This window comes from Xiphophorus maculatus, chromosome 21 (genome assembly GCF_002775205.1).
Source record: "Xiphophorus maculatus strain JP 163 A chromosome 21, X_maculatus-5.0-male, whole genome shotgun sequence".
Classification (NCBI taxonomy): Eukaryota; Metazoa; Chordata; class Actinopteri; order Cyprinodontiformes; family Poeciliidae; genus Xiphophorus; species Xiphophorus maculatus.
The window spans coordinates 10937972-10958395 of NC_036463.1; the positions used below are offsets into that span (position 1 = coordinate 10937972).

The 20424-nt window shown below is 41.2% G+C and overlaps 1 protein-coding gene and 1 long non-coding RNA gene across 2 annotated transcripts; both read left to right on the plus strand.

Moving 5' to 3' along the window:
- The first annotated feature begins 2213 nt into the window (after nucleotides 1–2213).
- tmprss7 (transmembrane protease, serine 7) lies at nucleotides 2214–20404 on the plus strand. The gene is made up of 34 exons (XM_023326788.1): nucleotides 2214–2267; nucleotides 2759–2889; nucleotides 2966–3033; nucleotides 3122–3315; nucleotides 3393–3428; nucleotides 4087–4315; nucleotides 4731–4855; nucleotides 5523–5635; nucleotides 5728–5834; nucleotides 5924–6060; nucleotides 6176–6283; nucleotides 6417–6524; nucleotides 6612–6728; nucleotides 7634–7829; nucleotides 7939–8207; nucleotides 9556–9692; nucleotides 9782–9941; nucleotides 12189–12313; nucleotides 13192–13259; nucleotides 13350–13543; nucleotides 13624–13719; nucleotides 13890–14109; nucleotides 14191–14333; nucleotides 14483–14580; nucleotides 14738–14847; nucleotides 15581–15714; nucleotides 15925–16029; nucleotides 16317–16427; nucleotides 16517–16630; nucleotides 16706–16825; nucleotides 16913–17096; nucleotides 17178–17449; nucleotides 17543–17679; nucleotides 18383–20404. The coding sequence occupies exons 2-34, from the start codon at nucleotides 2797–2799 to the stop codon at nucleotides 18548–18550; spliced, it is 4596 nt and encodes a 1531-aa protein (XP_023182556.1). The 5' UTR covers nucleotides 2214–2267; nucleotides 2759–2796; the 3' UTR covers nucleotides 18551–20404.
- Nucleotides 11578–13237, plus strand: LOC102232012. The gene is made up of 3 exons (XR_002751969.1): nucleotides 11578–12078; nucleotides 12189–12313; nucleotides 13192–13237. It is a non-coding gene; the product is annotated as an uncharacterized LOC102232012 (long non-coding RNA).
- Nucleotides 20405–20424: the final 20 nt, after the last annotated feature.

Here is a 20424-nt window from a genome sequence, read left to right on the forward strand (position 1 = left end):
AAAGGGAACGATGGTGACAGATCACACCAGGACTCAGCGAGTGTAAGTTTGCAAACCTTTTTATTTTAATTCAGTCCAGTTTAAACTAGAGATAGAGTCTGGTTAACTGTGGCTTTAAGCTGACAGGAGGAAAGATTCTGCCTGAAATGTCACACCTGTTTCATTAGAGAAAATATTTGTTAATGATGTTTTTTGTAGAGTTAAGTTATAAAAATGCAAAACCCTCTTAAATTATTAGACACTGGGTTTCCAGCTTTTTGTTTCTTTGTTATTCTGTGCCTGATCGTCTATGATTTAACATTCAGATACAGTAGAGATTTGCTTGCTCTCATCATTAGCCTGAACTTCATATTGAATTGGAGCTTCTAATTAGTTCTTTGGAAATTTATCCCAGGTAGAATAATAACTATTTAAGTATAAACTTGAATAATTTTTCTTCAATCCACCCAAGGTGAGAATTAAACGTTGCTGCTCTGATCTATGCTCACACCTCCGCTAATATTTGCCTTAATGTTCATGTTCTGCAGGTTTCAGAAGAACCTCACACTGTTCATAACCATCAACAACCTGCTGGTATATTTCTGGCTAAATGCTCAGTTGCATTTCCAATATGAAAAGTTAAGAATTCAGTTAACTTAGTTGTTTTGGCTTCATTGTCTTGTTTGAAAACCCAGTTGTGTTCAAGTTTCAACCACCTTGCTGTTTATTTGATTTTGGATGTAGCACTCTTATTATTGAGTCATCTTTGTGCAGTTCACCAGTACCACTGGCAACAAGACAGACCCTCAACATCATGCTGCCACCACCATGCTTCACTGCTTGCTCAGTTTTCATAGATTTGAAAGCCTTTCCTGGCCCCTTATGCACACCTATTGTGGCTAAACAGCTCAATCTTTGTCTCTCATGAGGATAAAACATTTCACGTGTCAATGTGGGCAGCAATACATTTCAGCTGAGCTTGAAGGTCGATTATGACATATTGTTCAGTGTCTATTTGGGTTTTCACTCTATAATAGTTTTCCTACTCATGGTAAGTTTTATGACTGCAAGAACAGCTTCCTAGTGTGAAATGCCACTCATCGAATCAACCCCAGATGTATTTCCAGAGAAAAAGCTAATAATTTTTTACCAAAATAGGCTCATGTTTTGAAAAGGTCGTTTCTATTGCTGGTGTACTTAAAACTTTTTATATCATAAAGTTTCTTACAGTAAGTGAGATCATCTGGGAGGAGTTAGAGCCCATGAAATAGTCACATAAATTTCAAAGAAATCCTAATCCTAAGTGGAACATCAGCTTGTGTAAAGGTAGAGAGGTTTATTTAGGTTTTCAGGTTATCAAAGTTGAATATCTACAGTTGAACTGAATATGAGAAAATGTATCAACTAATTACAAGAGTTCAAGTGAAGTGGAGTAAGCCAAAACACTTATTATTTTGTAGTACTCTAAATAACCTTTATCTAAATAGTTACAAATTATATACACTTCTTATCAGATTCAAAGTTTTAAGCTTAACAGTAATAGTTATTTAGCAGAATGTTGATCAGTGTTTGTTAATCCAGCTTGCTTTCTTAAAAATGTCTCGGATAATTGAACTTGTTTTGTTCGGCTGTGAGAATCTATGCTCTTGTGATGGATTAAGTACCAGCCGCACCGTATGGGATGACAGTGAATGAATAATTCATTTGCATTGGGTAACTCAATGAGTGCTGAGTGTTACATCTGATGGAGATTGTGTTGCATTCAGATATTTCCCCTCCCCAGCATCATTTTCAGCCGACACAAGTCTACATCACTGCTGATGGGGCAACAGCAGCTGAACTGGACAGTGTACTCTGATAAGCCATAATTCAGGGCGGAGTCACATGAACATCTTTCTCTAACGCTCGTCAAGAGGCACTTTTATGTTCATTGTGTCATTTCAGCTCCATCTGCCATCTTCTAATTAGGATCAGGCCTTAGATGAGTGACCACTGAAAGGTCAACACGAATGGACTGCTGCAGTTGAAGCAGTTTCAGATTAATTGGATGCGACTGTGTGCCCCCACACTTTCCCGGCTTCAGATTGCGGATGTGTCCGTGGAAGTGGCCACCGTGGACCACACCCTCCGGAAGCTGCGCAGGATGTACAGGAAGACGAGGCGGAAGCCCAAAGGACTCAAGAGGCTGTGGGCCTACCTGCTGAACGTGCCTCACATCACAACCATCACCGCGGCCGTGCTGTTTGTGGTGGTGGTGATCATATGGTCGCTGCTCTGGGTCTTTATCTGTAAGTGAAATGATTCACAAAGGCATTGTGCAAAAATCTTGAGTCGTCAGTCATTTTTTACAAACAGTGCCTACCTTTACATCCAATGACTTGCAGAAGTAGTCGTTCTTCCTTAGCTCTTTTGCATTTTGTCACAATAAAAACACAAGCTTCTGTGTATTTTATTAGACCAGACCACCATAAAATACTGTGTAATTGTGATATGACGGAAAATAATGTGACAAAATGTGACCATTTTGGCATGTATTTGTTTTGAGCTTTACTCTGATAACCCTGAATAACACATATTGAATCGAATTACCTGCAGAAGTCACTTAAGTAGTAAAGTCCGCTTATGTGTAATGTAAAGTAAGATCACAACTCATCACAAACAAAAAAAACATGAAAGACCTTCAGAAAACTACTAAAGTCTGAGGTGGTTTGATGCATTTCCTGATGTGACTTGTTGGTTCCTAAACTTCTACAGATAGACTTTAATCTGATTTGCTCAGTCCGCAGGGAAAGCTACAGCGGAGCGTATTTTGCTGGGATGTTCCGTGTTGCCAACGTAGAGTTCATCCCAGAGTACCGCCAGGCAGAGTCCCATGAGTTTGTCTCTATGGCAACCAAAATTCAACATGTGGTAGGTGCCAGTGTGACTCTAAACGGCTAGTGCTGATGTAAAGGGGGGTGCACAGCTAAATGCTGGTGTCTCTCAGGTGAGCTCTGTGTACAAGACGTCCTCAGTGGCCAGACTCTACAAGCAAGCGGTCATTTCAGACCTCAGGTACAGGAGGACTGTCAGTCATCAGCACTGTGAGCCGTAAAGACGTCCTATAGGTGTCTGCAGCTCACATCTGAGTCTTCTACCCTAGTAACAACAACAAGGGCGGAGTGTTGGTGCATTTCTGGATGGTGTTCATCGTCCCCCAGATGAAGACCACAGCGATGCGGGAAGATTTCATAGAGGCCATTCTCAGAGATTCAATCAACACCAGCCTGAAGAACCGGTCTTCTGTGGGCTTCCTGCATGAACTTCCAGTTGACATGGACTCCATCCTCATCAATGGTGTGTCTAAGTCTCACTCTGAATGTCTGTGTTTAGATGGGCCTGTACTGGTACTGAATTGATCTGTATTGTTGCAGGAGTTCAGCGTTCAGATTATTCATCAAACACAGCAGGTAGGGAGCAACACCTCAGGTATGTAGAGTTCCTACACAGTCTGGAAAACATGGAATTTGATTTAGGAATTTTACATGAAATGAGATCAAAGAAAATTAGTGCGTTTTCACACGTATATACCCTTATCTTCAAGTGGACCTGTCATGCAAAATTCACATTTTGTACATTTTGCACTTCCATTTGGGTGTCTACAGCTTCTAAAAACAGTCCAAGCTTTTTTTTTTAAAAAAAAAAAAAACACCCAGATGTTTTTTATTTTTATTTTATTTTAATGGGACGATATACATTTACATGCACTGATGTAAATATTTGAACATTTACAATGAGTTTTTGCAGAAAATGTAATGAACATGTGTTGTATAGACCATAGATTTATCCTAACAGATAACAGATTCAGAAAAAAATAATAAGTAACATTTAAAACTGGGCACGTATTCCCTCCTTCCAACCAACCTCTGACGTTTTCATTTTTGTAATCTTGACCTCCTGCCATACAATCATCAAAAGGTGCCGCATTCATGCTTTCAAAACTGAAATCAAGGCCTGAAAACTTTGGACATTTAAGTCTTGAAATGTATCTCGTTCAGAAATTAATCGTATAGGAACCCTGGTCATATGAATTAAAGATGTACTGCATGTCATTTTTATCTCTCTCAGACTCGCAGTGCGTTGATAAGCTGTACGCCAACCTCCCAGGAGCCAGCGTCCCGCTAAACGTCTACTCATCGTGGGGAGGTGTGAACTGCCACGTGAAGCTGACTGCAGTGCCCGGCTCGCTGATCCGCCTGACCGTCACCTCGTTCCTCATTGAGCCCACTGGCTGTGTGAACGACGCCCTGACTGTGTACGACGCTCTGCTGCCCATGAGAGGGCGCATTCTGCACAGGTGAGGCTACAGAGGAGGCATACTAAGATTTATTTTACTTCTGGTGATTAAAACATCCCAGTGCTCTGCCATACGTGTTTATGTAAATGTTTTTTTTTTCTTTTTTAATAATCTCACCTTCCTTTATGGTAGCTCCATATTCAATATCCTTTGCCCCACATGTTCACAATCCCTCCAGCTTGCTGTATATTGTAACTTTTATTGAGGTTTTTTTTTTCATTTCAAGCTTTCATGAAGACATTCAATGTTCTTATGAGAAACGTGGATATGTAATTCTTCACAAATGAAGATGAGGTCCCATCCTTTGTGCATCTATACTTTTCTTGTTTTTCATCTATTTCTTGGTGGCTAAGAAACCCATGCCATCTGTTCTGAAGGTACATTTTTCCTGAGTTTTCATGTGTTTCTGCCGCAGGCTGTGTGAGCCGGCGTCCAGCTCCTTCTCCATCGTCTCTACCTCCAACGTCATGCTGCTGTCCTTCAGGATGACCAGTGGCAACAAGAGCTTTAAAGGACACTTTGAAGCCATTGCTGAGGAAAGTATGACACCTTACTCTCTTGTTTTTTACAGAGAGCAGGTCAAAATATATAGAAAAACATAACAGAGGATATTTTATTGGGATTTTAGTAAAATGTCTGTGGGATCCTTAAAAACATATTTTGAAGCAAATCAAACTTAATATTTGAATCTGACAATTAATGATCAAACCAAATACACAGTCGTCAAAAAAATGTGAACCATGAACTAACTAATAAGCTAAGATTCAGCAATTGTAGGTAAACTGTGAGTAAACTATAAGGAATCTTAAACTAAGGAATGAACATAATCTGGAAGTCAAAGACTCAAATTCACAATAAATAAATGTACTTAAATCAAAGGTTGGGCTTTTCTACAATTTTCAGTGTTTAGTTATGCCACTGCTGTAAAAGGTTCATTTGTTTTATGGCTTTTTACCCATCTCAGAGTTGTGAATAAATGTGGGGTGTGCTGTAAAATGTTATAATGTTTAAGCATCTCCATGAAGCCATTTCTGTGTAACACACAGAAAGTGTTATATTTAGGTAAAGCTCAATGAAAATGGTCATTCTGACACTTTTTCCACATTAACCGTTGCAAAATATATACAAAGTCTCTTTGAATTCACTAAAGGGAACATAGATTTCGAGTCAGTTTTAAATAATATTGATTCTCTTGTGTCTTTTTCAGTATGTATGTCTCAAATTGAGACCAAGTTGGAGCCTGATATCAGTGGTCGACTCTACAGCCCATTCTACCCGAGCCTGCTGCCTCCACAGTGTTCCTGTAGCTGGAGGTTTAAGGTAGACATTCTCATTAATTGACATGAAAACAAATGTATGTGCATTGCTTCTTTTTCAGTAAGTGCATTCTACACTTTTTTTTTTTTTTACAGACTCCAAACTCTAAATTAGGCGTAGCTCTGCAGTTCGAGAACTACGCGTTGAAACCTGAGGACATAAAAGGTTGCGATAGTGGCTGGTGGAGGGTCAACGAAGTCATGTATGTGGTTGCAGCTTCACCACAGAGAACATTTGGCCATCTTGAACTTGGCTAGATGGTTTTCTGGAAACCTGCTTCCTCCTCCGCAGATTCTGCGGCATGTACGTAGGACACCACACCGTGTTTCGGATCCCCGACCACAGTCCACAGATGGAGTTTCGCTGCAGCTCACCTAACTCTGCTAAACCTTTCCTGGCCTCATACCACAGTTACAACATCAGCCAGCGTAAGCACTACACAGCACAAATCTGATTCACTGGAACAACTAAAATAAACACCTGAACACGCACTGAATATTTAGCGAATAACCAAATATGTGCATATGTCTATGTGTCCACCAGCGTGTCAAGAAGGCCAGTTCTTGTGCACCACTGGACTCTGCGTGGAGAAGAGTCGACTTTGCGATGGCCTGGATGACTGCCAGGATGAGAGCGATGAGGTCTTCTGCTGTAAGTCGTTTATGGGCTGCAGGGAAAGAAATGGGACATTTTTAGCAAGTCTAATACTGGGTTGCAACACTCTTACAAAACCATTTATATTTGCTTGAATTAACTGTAAGAAAAATGGTGCATTTCTTCACAGCAAGACCCACAATAACCTGCAGCACTAAAAGACCTCCACACCCTTTGTTTGTATGTAATGGAGAGATGGACTGCTCTGATGGAGTCGATGAGATAAACTGCACACAGGGTGAGTGTTCTCCATTGATTTTTGAAGAGAAGCCACCTTGCCTTTATGTTCTGTAGACCTTTGACCTCTCAGAATGCGAAATTTCAGAAACGAGCTGCTCGGCGATCAGATACCAGTGCAGGAGCGGATCCTGCATCCTGAAGAAAAATGCAAAGTGTGACGACGTCCCCGACTGTCGGGACAGCAGCGACGAGGATGACTGTGGTGAGAACGTCATCCTCACCACAGTCAGGATGGTGTAAAGTATAACCTATAACCTATATACCTATATAAAGGTATAAAGGTATATAAAGTATAACCTATATACTTTATAGGTTATAAAGTATTCAACCTATGAACATGTTGGTGGTACATCACTGATACATCAGATGGCAAAAGCGTTCAAACTTGTTGAGCTTTTCTCACTCTGTTCCCTAAACCACAAACTTTGGCATATTTTATTGGTGTTTTATAGCCCACAATTGTGAAATGGAACTGACTCATGTAAGGAGCATCGACCTGAAAACATTTGATTACATGGACAATGGTGGTAAATAAACCTCATGCTGAGGCAAAGCTTTTCTAAAGCAGGGAAACTGTTTGATGGCAAGACTGGTAAAACTAAATACAGATCAATACTTGAAGAAATCCTGTTAGATGCTGTAAAAGGCAAGAGATTTGGACCGAAGCTCACCTACCAGTTGGAGTCCCAAAAAGGGAAACTCACCTTCCCTTTCTGTCCTTATGACTGAAATTATGTTGTTTGGCAAAGAAGAATCAGCAAATAATTTCAGTGGATGAGGAAGACTGGTAGACACAGGTACCTAAAGACTTGCAGCTGTAATTGCAACACAAGGTGCTTCTACTCAAGGAGCTTGAATGCAAATGCAGCCATCACAAAGTTTAAAAAACATTTATCATTTTTATTCCAACTCAGTGTTATTCTGACGATATATATCACATTAAATCTGAGTAAAAGACACTAAAGTTTGGAAAACTAAAGAAAGAACAAATCAGTATGAATACTTTCGGTAGGATTTTGTAAACATGCTTATGATTTTAAGAAAACATTAACGCCTGCTGGCACAGACTTGAATAAAAAGCTAAACCCATCTGTTTGTCCCTCTCAGCCTGTGGTCTCCCCTCCCCGCTGAGGAAGGTGGGCTCTACGTCAGGCCTGGATCGGATTGTGGGCGGGGTTAGCTCTCACGAGGGGGAGTGGCCTTGGCAGGTCAGCCTTCACTTTGCAGGCAGCTTGTACTGTGGCGCTTCTGTCCTCTCCTCTGATTGGCTCGTCTCAGCTGCCCACTGCTTCAGAAAAGAAAGGTCAGTCTCCTCCATCGTTGATGAAGCAAAACTGTTTCCCTATGTGTCTTTGCATATAAAGTGGCCTCGCCAGAGCTTGTGAAGTGACCCCTGACCTGTGTCCCTGCAGCCTCTCTGACCCTCGCTCCTGGAGTGCTCACCTCGGCATGCTGACGCAGGGCAGTGCCAAACACGTTGCAGAGATCCAGAGGATTGTGGTGCATGAGTACTACAATGCGTACACTTTTGACTATGACATCGCCCTTCTGCAGCTGAAGAGGCCCTGGCCTCCCTCCCTCTGGCCGCTGGTCCAGCCTGTGTGCCTGCCCCCTTCATCCCACACCATCACAGACACACACCGCTGCTTGGTGACCGGGTGGGGATACCGATCTGAGGAAGGTTGGTGACATGACTTTGTTAGTGCTACAAAAAACATACCATTATTGATAGGAATTCATGTTTTACACTCAAATATTTTTGCGATCAAATTACCTAAACAGTGTCTCTAAAAAGTGTAAGTGACCCTGATAAAATGCAAGAACTTTCTGAAACAACATAACAAAAGGCTGGGCAAAAAAGAGCATATTTAGTGAAAACACACAAAAATGCATCTTTTATTTGAAGCCAGTTTGCAGAGAGATTCTCCTTGCATGAAGGCATCAGTCAGAGGAAATGTTTTCTACTATGGGTGGAAAAATCTCCTTTCTTTTTATATGTATGTTTAAGATGAGTTCTGCATCATCTCAAAGAAATGCTCCCTTTTCAACAACTTTTCTGTGGCCAAAAGCTTTGAGACTGGCTGAAATATTATTGTTTCAGTGTTTTTAGATGTTTTAATAAGATGATTATATGATTCCATAAAGAGATTTCATACGTTATATTACTGGGAAATTGACTAATTTTATAAGAGTTCAAGGGTTCTCAGTTAGATTAAGATTTAAGGGAGCTTCCTGATCATTAATCCAAATTATGATTACATAATAATCATGCTTACCTTGTCCCATGGTCCTCCATCATGCTGGTAAAAGCATTATTTAATACCAAACTGATACAGGACTCATCATGGCTTTCAGTGTTTCTTTCCCACATCCATCAGAAAACTTTTTGAATCTGACTAAATCAGAAAAAATAGCTTTACAAGTAATTATGGTCCAATCACGGTACTTTATTACAAATTTATTTGGAGACAAGTGTCTTCTGTGCACTTCTTTTTAACACCAGAGTGACCAGGAATTCACCGCACTGTGTATGTAGAAACCCTCACACCTGGCTGCTGCCTTTCCTGATCAAGTTCTTTACTGGTCGATACACAATCTATTATTGATTGAATCCTCTTTGGGATACTTGTTGGACTTTCTTTGGCATCCTGGAATTTATTCACAGCAGCTGAAACTCTCTCCTTGAAGGTTTTGATGATTTGAAAAATGATTGATGCTGAAGTCACAGTTGACTAAAACAAATGGGATTTAAAGCTGCTCTTTCTGTTAATGGAGCTATTCTGCTTCCTACTTTTACTTAACAACCTAGCAATGAAATGATTTAACAGATGACATTAAAATACTTTTCAAATGTGGGGTTTGTGTTTAAATTATACTTAGTTTTCTGAAATTTACTTCTGACATCAGACAAACTGTAATGCTGATAAAACAACAACATTTCTGTGAGTCTTAAAAAATTTTTAGTACAACTGTAAACTGTATTTAAATCCTGCAGAGTCTAAGTAGAAGTCTAATCCCTCTTTTCTCAGATAAGGTGCTGCCCTCTGTGCTCCAAAAGGCAGAGGTGTCCATAATGAGTCAGACCGAGTGCAAAAAGAGCTACGGACCAATCACCCCACGAATGCTGTGTGCCGGCCTCCCCTCCGGAGAGAGGGACGCCTGCAGGGTAAGGTGGCATTTCATCACCTGCGACTCCATTGAACCTCTTCATTATTCATCTTGTAGATTTTTGAAGAGTCTTTTCTTGTTTCCCAGGGGGATTCAGGAGGTCCTTTGTCCTGCCAGGCCTCAGACGGGGGTCGCTGGTTCCTCATAGGGATTGTGAGCTGGGGGTCCGGCTGCGGCAGACCAAACCTGCCTGGGGTCTACACCAGGGTCACCAAGTTCACCTCCTGGATCTACAGCCATATTAGCTGACACCATCAAACCCATGTATCCTGCTCAGTCATTAATAAAAAACATACATAAAACACGCTCCCTGTGTATGATGCCTCCTGAGTTATTGAGTTCCTTCTGTTAGTTGGAAAGGGTTGGATGCAGCCTGTGGAGCCTGTGGAGCGTCCATGGGCTCCACATATAATATCTCCTACACGTTCTCCTCAAGCTCTCTTTTGTCCCTCTGATCTGAGACCTTTGCATACACAGAGAGCAAGTTTGCCCACAATATCTGTCCAACGGATGGTTGCTCGGATAGTAGCCTTTCATAGTGGCCCCATTGTCCCTAGCACTGCATTCTGGGGCTCCGTGTGACACCTGCCGCCCTGTTCAGGTAAACGGGAGGCGGTGAATGCACCTGCGTGTCTGAGCTCCTCAGCTCAGATTTCTGCTCCTTCTTTTTGCTCCGTTTTTCTTTTTTTTTTTTTTTTTGGTCAGAGGAAGCAACAGTGGGGATTTCCTCTCTTTTCCTCCCTCTCTCCATCGTTTTCTATGTCTGAGGTATTGTTGCGAGTCACCTCTCTGGAGCTAAACTGGATTGTGCTATGTGGACTCTGCCCCAAAGCAAAACTTGTGAGGTGTACTGTGTCTCCGCACACGGACACCCCGGCTGTCCAGCTACACAGGTAAGCCATAAGAACTTTTCTCTGCAGATAAAAAAAACTTCCAAAGACATTTTGTACTCTGGATGTCTCCCCTTATTCTCATCCTGTCACTGCCTGCTGTTGATATTTACAGTTGCATTGGAAAAGGAATCATATTTACAACCCGTCAAACTAATTGAGCTGCATTTAATTGTGAAATCCACAGGGGTCTCTGCCTGTGACACTTGGACTGAGTGCTGACATTGCAGGCCGTGGGAAAGCAGAACCATTCAGGCATGCTTTCCTTCCCCCAGAGAATATTACCAACTCTTAAATGTTTTAGGAAATCATTAGAGTGTAGAGATCGACATCATTGCAGTCAGTAAATCACTCCCTGTACGGGCATAAAATCTAGTCGTCATCGATTTTGAGGTTCCTTTTTATTCACCGCTTTCCTGTTATGCTCAGATGTCAATAAGAAGCAACATTGGTAGATATTAAACCTGGTGTACAGTCTAAACATTAGCAAAATTGTAAACTGATTACAGGAGTGAAGGTCAGAATAGGTGAGAACAGAATAGAGAATACAACTGACAACTTCTGGAGAGATTTAAGGCTCCCATCTTCATCCCAACATGGAAAACTGTTTGGATGTTTTTCTAAAACTGGGAAAACTTTCGAAAAGACCCTAACATTTTGATGCTGGCAAAAATTTTTTTTAAAAGTTAGAAATATTTCTGTTCAATTATTTAAGTGTAAAATTAGTCCTATAAACTGCATCATGCTTAGTAACTGGATGAAACTGAATCTAGTCAGCCTCAAACACAAAATAAGAGCTGAAGTCAGAACAGACAAAACATACGGTCACTGTTCCAGTTTTGAAAAAATATGTAATTCACAGTATCATCAGTATACAAACACCTACTATTTAATGCCCTACATCAGGAATCAACGTAGTGAATGCCATTTTACCTGCTCACTGTGATGTATAAGTGTGATGTGACAGTTGGAGTCTGACCAGTTTTTTTTTTTCCAAAGGTGCAACCAAATTCTCTTTTTTTTGAGAGCTTATTGAAATGAGTTTTTTGTTGTCCAGAACAGCAGTTCTGCATATTTTATGTGTTTGCCTTATGCTGTAGCCATGACTTAAATGGATGTCTGACTGACAAGCTTCTGCAGCACTTTGTGACTTGTAATCATTTAAATTACAGTAGGCCTACCCTGAGTGTTGAGAAGCCTGGAATCACTGCCTTGTTCAGATCATTAATTAATTTTATGGATGCTATAGTTATACTATCTATTTTATAAGATCTCATTTTCTGTCATATCTTTTGCCCTAAAAGAGAGATGAAGAGTTAAAGCAGTCCACCGGCTCACTTGACCCCTCCTTGCCAAAGTCTGGGGGTCCGGGGGGACAGAAGACAGCGAGCCAGACAGCGTCATCATGCTGTTCCTGGAGGAGGCTTGTGTTAGGCCTCCTACCATTTTTACCTTTCACTGCTGCCATTACACTGACTCTCAACTATTTAACATGTGAGTTTAGATTCTGGCGTTTAATCAGACCTCTCCTACGTCTTGAACTGTATTTATTTTTAATCTCACTCCACATCAGTCTCATATCTCCAGCGTACCTGTCTCCCCAGCTTCGTCTTGCTCGGTGTTCTTCCTGGGCAGCAGTGTAGAGTTCCCAAACCTGACCTTCTCATTAGAGCTGACCGATCCCGCCTCCCCTCAGTTCCGCCTGCAGGCTCAGGCTTTGGACCATTATGTAAGTGGAAATGCTGAGCTAGTCTGTTACTGCATTCCCTCCTCATCTTCTTTTAATATGCTTCATTACAACACAGCACCAGTGTTTTAATGTCACTTTCAAAAACACTACTGCCCTCTTCCTCTCCTCTCTCCTCACATTCTTGCTTGTGTGTCTCCTCCTTATCTTCTCCATCCTCCCATGTCTGTTTTTTTGTACTCTTCCCTCTTCTGCCTCACTCTGTCTCTCTCTGTGTCTCTTTCTGGTGGTGTTAAATGTAAAGCTGAAACAGGAGCTGTGCATAGTGTGTGTGAGTCAACAGCACCCCGAGGGACCGGGTCCTTTCAGGGGCCGAGGACAAGCCTGGCATTTGTGAGGCCCGCGAGGCCCGGGCAGCGAGAGTGAGAGGAAGAGCAGTCCTTCAATAAAAACATTGTCTGTGAAGCTTTCAGACAATTGGCCACTATGTGTGCAGCACACTACAGAGAGCGGATGAACCAACCGGGGCAGGGCAGTAGGGCAAGGTGGGATGACAGGAGGACAAAGATAACATCCGGGGGCCAGGGCTTGATTTTTGGAGCAAAAGGTCAAGTTGATAGAAGGGAATTCCCAAACTCTGAATCAGCCTAGTTTGGTATTTATGTAACCTCCTGTGAAACGAGGTAATGTCTCAATTGTATTTACAGACTATATCACTATATAGGGATAGTACTGTCACTTATTATGCTGTACAAAAGTACAAAACACCACGTGTCATTTTCTCTCCACTTCACACGTAGACACTTCTTTGTGTTGATCTTAAACACAAAATCCCAACAAAATACTTAGAAGATCGTGTTTGAAGCTACAGAAACGGTGAAAAGGTTGCATGACCACTTCTCTGTATTTCTCTAAAACAGTTCTCAAAACTCTATGACTCTACCCCGTGGAGGTCTTACTACCTGCGCTCAGGAATTACTGCCTTCAGGTGAGCCGAGTCTAAAATAAATCCAAGAAGGAATGAAAACATCCTCCTTATCTAGAACATCAATCCTCTTACTTCCTTTTCGTGTGACAGTGAAGGAGAGGAGGGGCTCGGTGTTTTCTACTGGAGTAAATTTTCAGCCCCCCACAATGTGGCCCTGGAAATCCAGAGCTCCAGCCCAGAGAGGCTGCAGCGGAGGCTCCCCGGCACCAACAAGGTGGTGCGGTACAGCCGCAACGAGCAGCACTACTACATGGAGCAGGAGGACGACACGCTCCCCCTGCTGGGTACAGCTCGTTGCTGCATGTTGTAACAAAACTTTTTGAGCTGCAGAGATTTTTTTAGATTGCTTTGTGTGTCTTTACAGACTTGGACTCTGATGATTCTGATTCAGAAGACAGAATAGACAAAATGAAAAACCCAAATAGCATCCAGGGAGGAAAATGGCAGCTTGGGTTTCAAGGTGAGGAGTGTAGATTTCCGGTGGAAAAATGACAGGAAGTCATCTTTGCATCCTTTTAAATGTTTTCTTTTTCAATTAAACACTCATGAAAGACTCACAAAAAACCTTTTCACCATCACGTCACCAGTTGGGTTTCATCTGGTTAATTTCATTCTTCTGTCACTTTCTAGCAATATCTTTTGATCTCTACGCTAAATATGGGAACAACCGAACTCTGAGTCTTGTGAGTCCCAAGAAGCCATACTACCAGTGGCGTCTGCGCGTGCCCTCGGGTCACGTTGTGCGTCTGGTTGTCCTGACGCTTCAGGGCGCCACGCCTGGAAGCTGCACAGCCCACAAACTCTCTGCCTATGACTTCCTGCTTCCTTTGCAGAACAAGATCATTGCCAGGTTTGGAGCGTTTTTGTGAATTTGGACACGTGTTTTCAGACTGTGTTTTCCTTGACACAGTTAAATATTGAACTGTTTCAGATGGTGCGGGCTGCCGGTCTCAGGCTCATCTCCAGTCATGAAGCTGACCTCCTCGGGGAATGTGATGTTGGTCACCTTCTCCTTCAGCAGGCAGAAAGATGGAGCAATCTTCAAAGCTTACTTTCAAGCCATCCCAAAAGCAGGTAGGGCAGGTAGCTCAAAACGAGACCACACTACCTGATGTTTCAGGGCTACCTTATCTACTATTTCATTCCCACTTGTAGAATAGTATTTGATGTTGATGTTGCTGTTAATTTGGTGAACTTCTTCATGTTAACGTCGTCCCCTGCAGGCTGTGGAGGCTCAATTTCTTCATGGAACGGCTCCATTTCCTCACCTTACTACCCCTCCTTTTATCCTCCTAACATAGACTGCACATGGACTCTACGGGTGAGCTGAACATCACCACTAATGCATTCAGGTTTCAGTATTTATTAACAGACTTAGAATGAAGCAGAGAGGGAGGAAACCATCCCTTAGTCTGGCAGCTCAAACACATTCCAACCTCTGAATTGTAATGTTTGGACTTTGCTGTTTACTTTATCAGGTGCCTGTGCCAGGATATCTGATTTCGATGACAATCGTGACTTTAGACATTCAAGATTCCCCGTCGTCTGATAGCTGTGAGAAGGACTGGCTGGACGTTGCGGGGGTTAAGTGAGTTGTAAAGCTTAAGTACTTTGAAAATGTTAATTTGTTAAACGTTTTTAAATTTTGTCATATTACAGACACAAAATTCAATGTAGTAGATTAATTCATATTAGTACATAAGTGGAAGAATATTGTTGCACAATTTTTTAAGAAACTGTGGTTTGCATTTATATTCAGCCCCTTTTACTCTAATAGCTCTAAATAAAATGCAACAAGTTTCCCACAAAAGTCTCTACTAACGTCCATCTGTGTGTAATTTTGTCCCAGTAAAAACGGGGATTAAATGCTTTGTGAAGACTTTTTTAGAGGACATTAGTGAAAAAATAACACTTTTTTTTTAACACTGATCAGTCACCTGAAAATGAGAAGGATGTAATTGCAAAGTTACCAAAACATGGCAACAAACCTAAACTGACAGGTGAAAGGAGGACAACACAGATCAGAGAAGTAACCAAAATATCTATAGCAACTTTGGAGGAGTTGAGGAGCACGACAGCTCAGGTAGAACAATCTGTTGGCAGGGAAATTAAATAAAAAACACACCTCACACTTTTCCGATATTTGCATACAAATTTAAACCACACTGTGAAAACTTCCTTCCGCTACACAAATACTTACCGCTTTTTAAATAACCGTAATTTGACAAAATGTGGAAATGTTTGAGGAGTGTCATTCTTTAAAATGTTTTATGTACTTCATGCTTTTTGTGACTGATGAACATCTTACTGGTCACATCCAGGCTGTGTAATCCCCTGTCAGAGAGCGGCAGAAAGAGAGTGTACTCCTCTCCTCTCTCCATCCACTTCCACTCTGATGAATCTCTCACCAACAAGGGCTTCTACTTGCTGTACCGAGCTTTCTCTCCAGAGGGCAGTAAGTCAGACTGGATCCTTTCACTCCACAATTCATATTTGTAACAGATGGGGCAAATTTTAATACATTTTGCACAAACAAAATAATATTAAGACCATATTTTCACTTTGTTATTGTTATTTATGAATAATAATTGTTTCATTTTCATCAGGTTAGCAGAGTAGAAAAAAAAAAAAGCACTTCTCAAGTTTCACTTGGTGTTTTTCCAAGCTTGCCCTCGCCAGTTTCGCTGTGGAGATGGACGCTGTATCCCTCTGAGGAAGGTCTGCGACGGAGTGAAGGATTGCTCAGATGGACGGGATGAAGCTAAATGCTGTAAGTGTCACTGAAAGAAAAGAAAAGAACTACACATTGAATAGAAAACATGTTGCCTTAAAGTACGTCAAACTTTGGTCCCAAACTCCAGTTCTCCAGGGCCGGTGCTCTGCAACGTTTAGATGGCTCCAATCTTAACTCTGTGACTGATTTACGTCCTTAACATATGTGTTTTATTGATAACTATTGTACATGTATTCTTATGTTTAACTGAAAAACACTTTTTTTTCTCTGAAGTCTCAAGAAAATTTGTCTTTTGTTTCTGCACCTTAATGTGAAACAATCAGCATCCTGCAGGCCAGGGGAAGTGCTCTGTGGGAACGGTCAGTGCAAACCTCAGAGCAGCCAGTGTGTTGGTCAGAGCAGCTGTGCAGATAGCAGTGAGGAAGGCAGCTGTGGTGAGTAGGCACACTGATAATGTACCAAAGAGAGCAGGACTTATTGTTTTGTTTGACTGATTTTGCTTTTTTGTGTGCGTGCTTTGCAGAAGTTAAATGCTACCACGTTTGTCCCAACAAGGTGTGTTTACCAAAGTCATCTGTGTGTGATGGTGTGGTCGACTGCAAAGACCGCAGTGATGAACTGAACTGCACCAGAGCATGTGAGCGTTTATGTCAGTGCTGCTGTTTGACACTCACCATATTTCTAGAGGAATAAACTTATGCATTCTCTTCAGATCTCAAGAGTTGCTCCGTGGCGTCCTATAAATGTGCCAATGGAAAATGTGTCAGCAAGGTCAACCCTGAGTGTGACGGGGTTAAAGACTGCTTCGACGGCTCTGACGAACTGCGCTGTGGTACTTCTCAGGACTTCCCATTTTTCTCAGCTTTGTCATAGTAAAGATGAAGTTCTTATAGAATTTTTTTTGTTTTGTTTCTGATAGGGTGTGGCACCAGGCCTAAAAAGCGGACTAAGATAGTGGGGGGGTCTGATGCTGTGTTGGGGTCGTGGCCCTGGCAGGTCAGCCTACAGATGGAGCGCTACGGCCACGTCTGTGGAGCCACGCTGGTTTCCAATCGCTGGCTCATCTCTGCAGCGCACTGCTTCCAAGACTCTGATGCCATTAAGTGAGAAAGACAACAGAAACCCCTGGCCTCATCTTTCTGCCTCACGTCTACATGCTGCATTCCCGCTCATTGTGTCTGCAGATACTCTGACGCTCGTGCTTGGCGGGCTTACCTCGGCATGCGTGTGATGACCAGAGGAAGCCACGGAGGAGCGACCAGACTGATCCGTCGGATCCTCCTCCACCCCCAATACGACCAGTTCACGTCTGACTACGACATCGCCCTTCTGGAGCTCAGCGCTCCAGTTTTCTTTAATGACTTAGTGCAGCCTGTGTGTGTTCCTGCCTCCTCACACACCTTCACCACCGGGACGAACTGCTTTGTCACGGGATGGGGCGTTCTCATGGAGGACGGTAAGAGCTGCTCAGCATCTGAACTTTAAGTTGACGGTAACAACGTAAAGTAACCGTCAACTTACTTTTGTTTTTTATTATTATTATTTCAAGGGGAACTGGCGTCTCGTTTACAAGAAGCTTCAGTGAAAATTATTAATAGAAAAGTCTGTAACAAGCTGTACGATGATGCTGTTACTCCCAGGATGCTGTGTGCAGGAAACCTGCAGGGAGGTGTGGACGCCTGCCAGGTTGGTGACTTTAATAAAAAGATCTGAGAGCATAATCCTTGAGTCAGACAAATCTGATTATTTTCATTTTAGTGACACAATGCACTGTCTTAAGCTGCTCTTTTACATGGCATAGATTGTACAGGGTTCTCTCTTTCTGGATATTAAAACCCTGTGCATTGTGTCTTTGAGTGTGATCTCAGTACACATCAAATTCCTAAGAGGTTTTGGCAAGAAACTGATCAATTCACTGGAATTATATGTTTTTCTGATCAAGTCAAAGGCCTAATGTACTATGATTTATCAGAAAGCGACCTTACCTCTTAATCAATTTGTCAAATATAAATAAAATATGTTTGTTCTGAATCAGGAGTGTCACGTTTTGAAGCAGTATATTTTCACCAATTAATTCTAAGTCAGACTTTCTAAAAGTAGATGTATATTATTTGGACTTTTTAACATCATACTGTAATTGTAATTGACCATGTGACCCCTCTCTAGTTGTTTCCATAATAAACCATTTTATATGTGAATCACTTTTAAAAACAGCAATCGCAGCTGATCAAGGTGATGCCCAACAAAAATGACATAAAATAAGAGAAGATATGTGAATAAAAATTATAGAACAATAAGCAACTCAAACAGTGTAACAACCCAGTTGATTTTTTAAAACAAGAATTGAAAACTTAATATTATCTCCTTCACACATTATTTGATTCCTCAGGGGGATTCAGGAGGTCCGCTGGTGTGTCTGGAGCGAGGAAGACGGTGGTTCTTGGCAGGGATTGTCAGCTGGGGCGAAGGCTGTGCGAGGCAGAACCGCCCCGGCGTCTATACCCAGGTGGTCAAATTCACCGACTGGATCCGCCAGCAGACCAAAGGTCAGGTCTGATAAAACATGAGACTCTGACAAGGAAATAACTTCAACAGACAGTGGTTTGAGTACTGACGACACATTTTTGTTCAGTCACTTTTTGGGAATTTGTTCAGTGCTGCAAACCAATCAGCATCCTCACAATCTGCAAGAAACAAAATGTTGACATGCACAAACATTTATTTTATACTTGATTAGATTGGCAAATGAACTTAAAACAGGGTACCATAAACACAACATCAAAATGTTACAGCTAGTTTGGTTTTTTTGGAATGGGGTTCTGTGGAGAGGCTAAAGTAGTCAGTATCTTTCTTGCAGAAAATTTTCTGAACAACCTGAGTTTGCAGAAACTTTACTGCAAACTTGCAAAGGAGTTTCTATTGTATGTCTTTGTTGTTTAGTTTGTATGAAAAAAGAGTGCTATGTCTGAATATGGAAGAAATTTCTCACTACTCAACTTGTTTGTAAGAGTCCATGTTGTCTTGTTTCTTATTAAAACATTACGCCTCGCTGTCGCTGAGCTCCTCCTGCTGCAGTTACTGATATTTTTTCTTATCATGTAAACTAGTCTCTGCCAAACTTGAATGATCAGGATAGATATTTTCCAGTGAATACAATCTACATCGTTTCTATCAAAATCTCATCGAAGCCTATTTTAACGATCATCGTCAATTCTCATCTTGTCAATATTCAAAATATGTTTTTTTTCCCCCCAAATTAAAGGTCATTTCTTGTATTTAATGTGAAAAAGTCGTCACCAGATGTTCATCTATAGATTCGTTTGGGTACTGTAATGTTACTACGATAACTGATGTACTGTTTTCTTTTGTAATTTTTGTTTGTTTGTGATTTTGCAGAAACTTGAAAATCTCTAATAACTACGTTAACTTAAATTCAATTTCTTCCGTCTTAGCTTTGATTGGAAAGAAATTCAAAATACAGTACTTCGTGGAAACATTATTTTATTATTTATTTACATGTCTTGAAAATGAATATGTTGATAATTATGAAACTTTGTTGTTGCATTTGACAGTTTTTATTCCAGCAGAAGTCTGTGATGACCTCCCCACAGAACCCCACATGAAATATCTAAATAGTCCCTTAAACTTTGAATTTGGTGTGTATTATTATCGATTACACTGCACAGGTCAATATTTGAGCTATGATAAAGAAATTAATTTAAAGTTATATGCTAAAACATATGTAGCTCTCAATATTTCAACAAGGAGGTTGTGACAAAACCTCAAATATATTGGAATACATGGATATAATAAATAGTAACTTCAAATGACTTTACTACGCAATAGCCAAGATGCTTCGTTTGTATGTTTTTGTTGCTTAGTTTATATAATATGAAGCTACTTTTGCCATATTTGTAATTAAAGTGCATCTCCTACAAGCAAACAGCTTGAGATGGAAACAAAAACCCCAGCAGATGCTCGGCTCTTATATGGAAGAGATTTATCACCACTCAGCTTGCTTGTAATGTCTGTTTCTTATTAAAACATTCACACCTCACTGTCCCTCTGATACAGGTGCTGATATTTTGCAATTGGCACCTGAAGTAGTGTCTGCCGAGAGAGAATCATCAGGATAGACGTTTTCCAGTAAAAACACGACTCTTCATTCCTTTTGATTCTGTCAAAAAATTAAAAAAAAAATTATTACAAATTGTTTATTCACTATTATGTGGAAAAAGTCGCCTCCAGATGTGCTTCATCTACACTTGTCTGCGTACTGTAATATTACTGTATACTGATAACTTCCTGTACTGTATATTTGTTTGTGCGTTGTGTATATGTGTACCTGAGCCATAGCTACATGTTGAATATACTCTGTAAATGCAGGAGGAAGGCGATAAGAAGAGCATGTCTGCCATCCTGTAACTTATT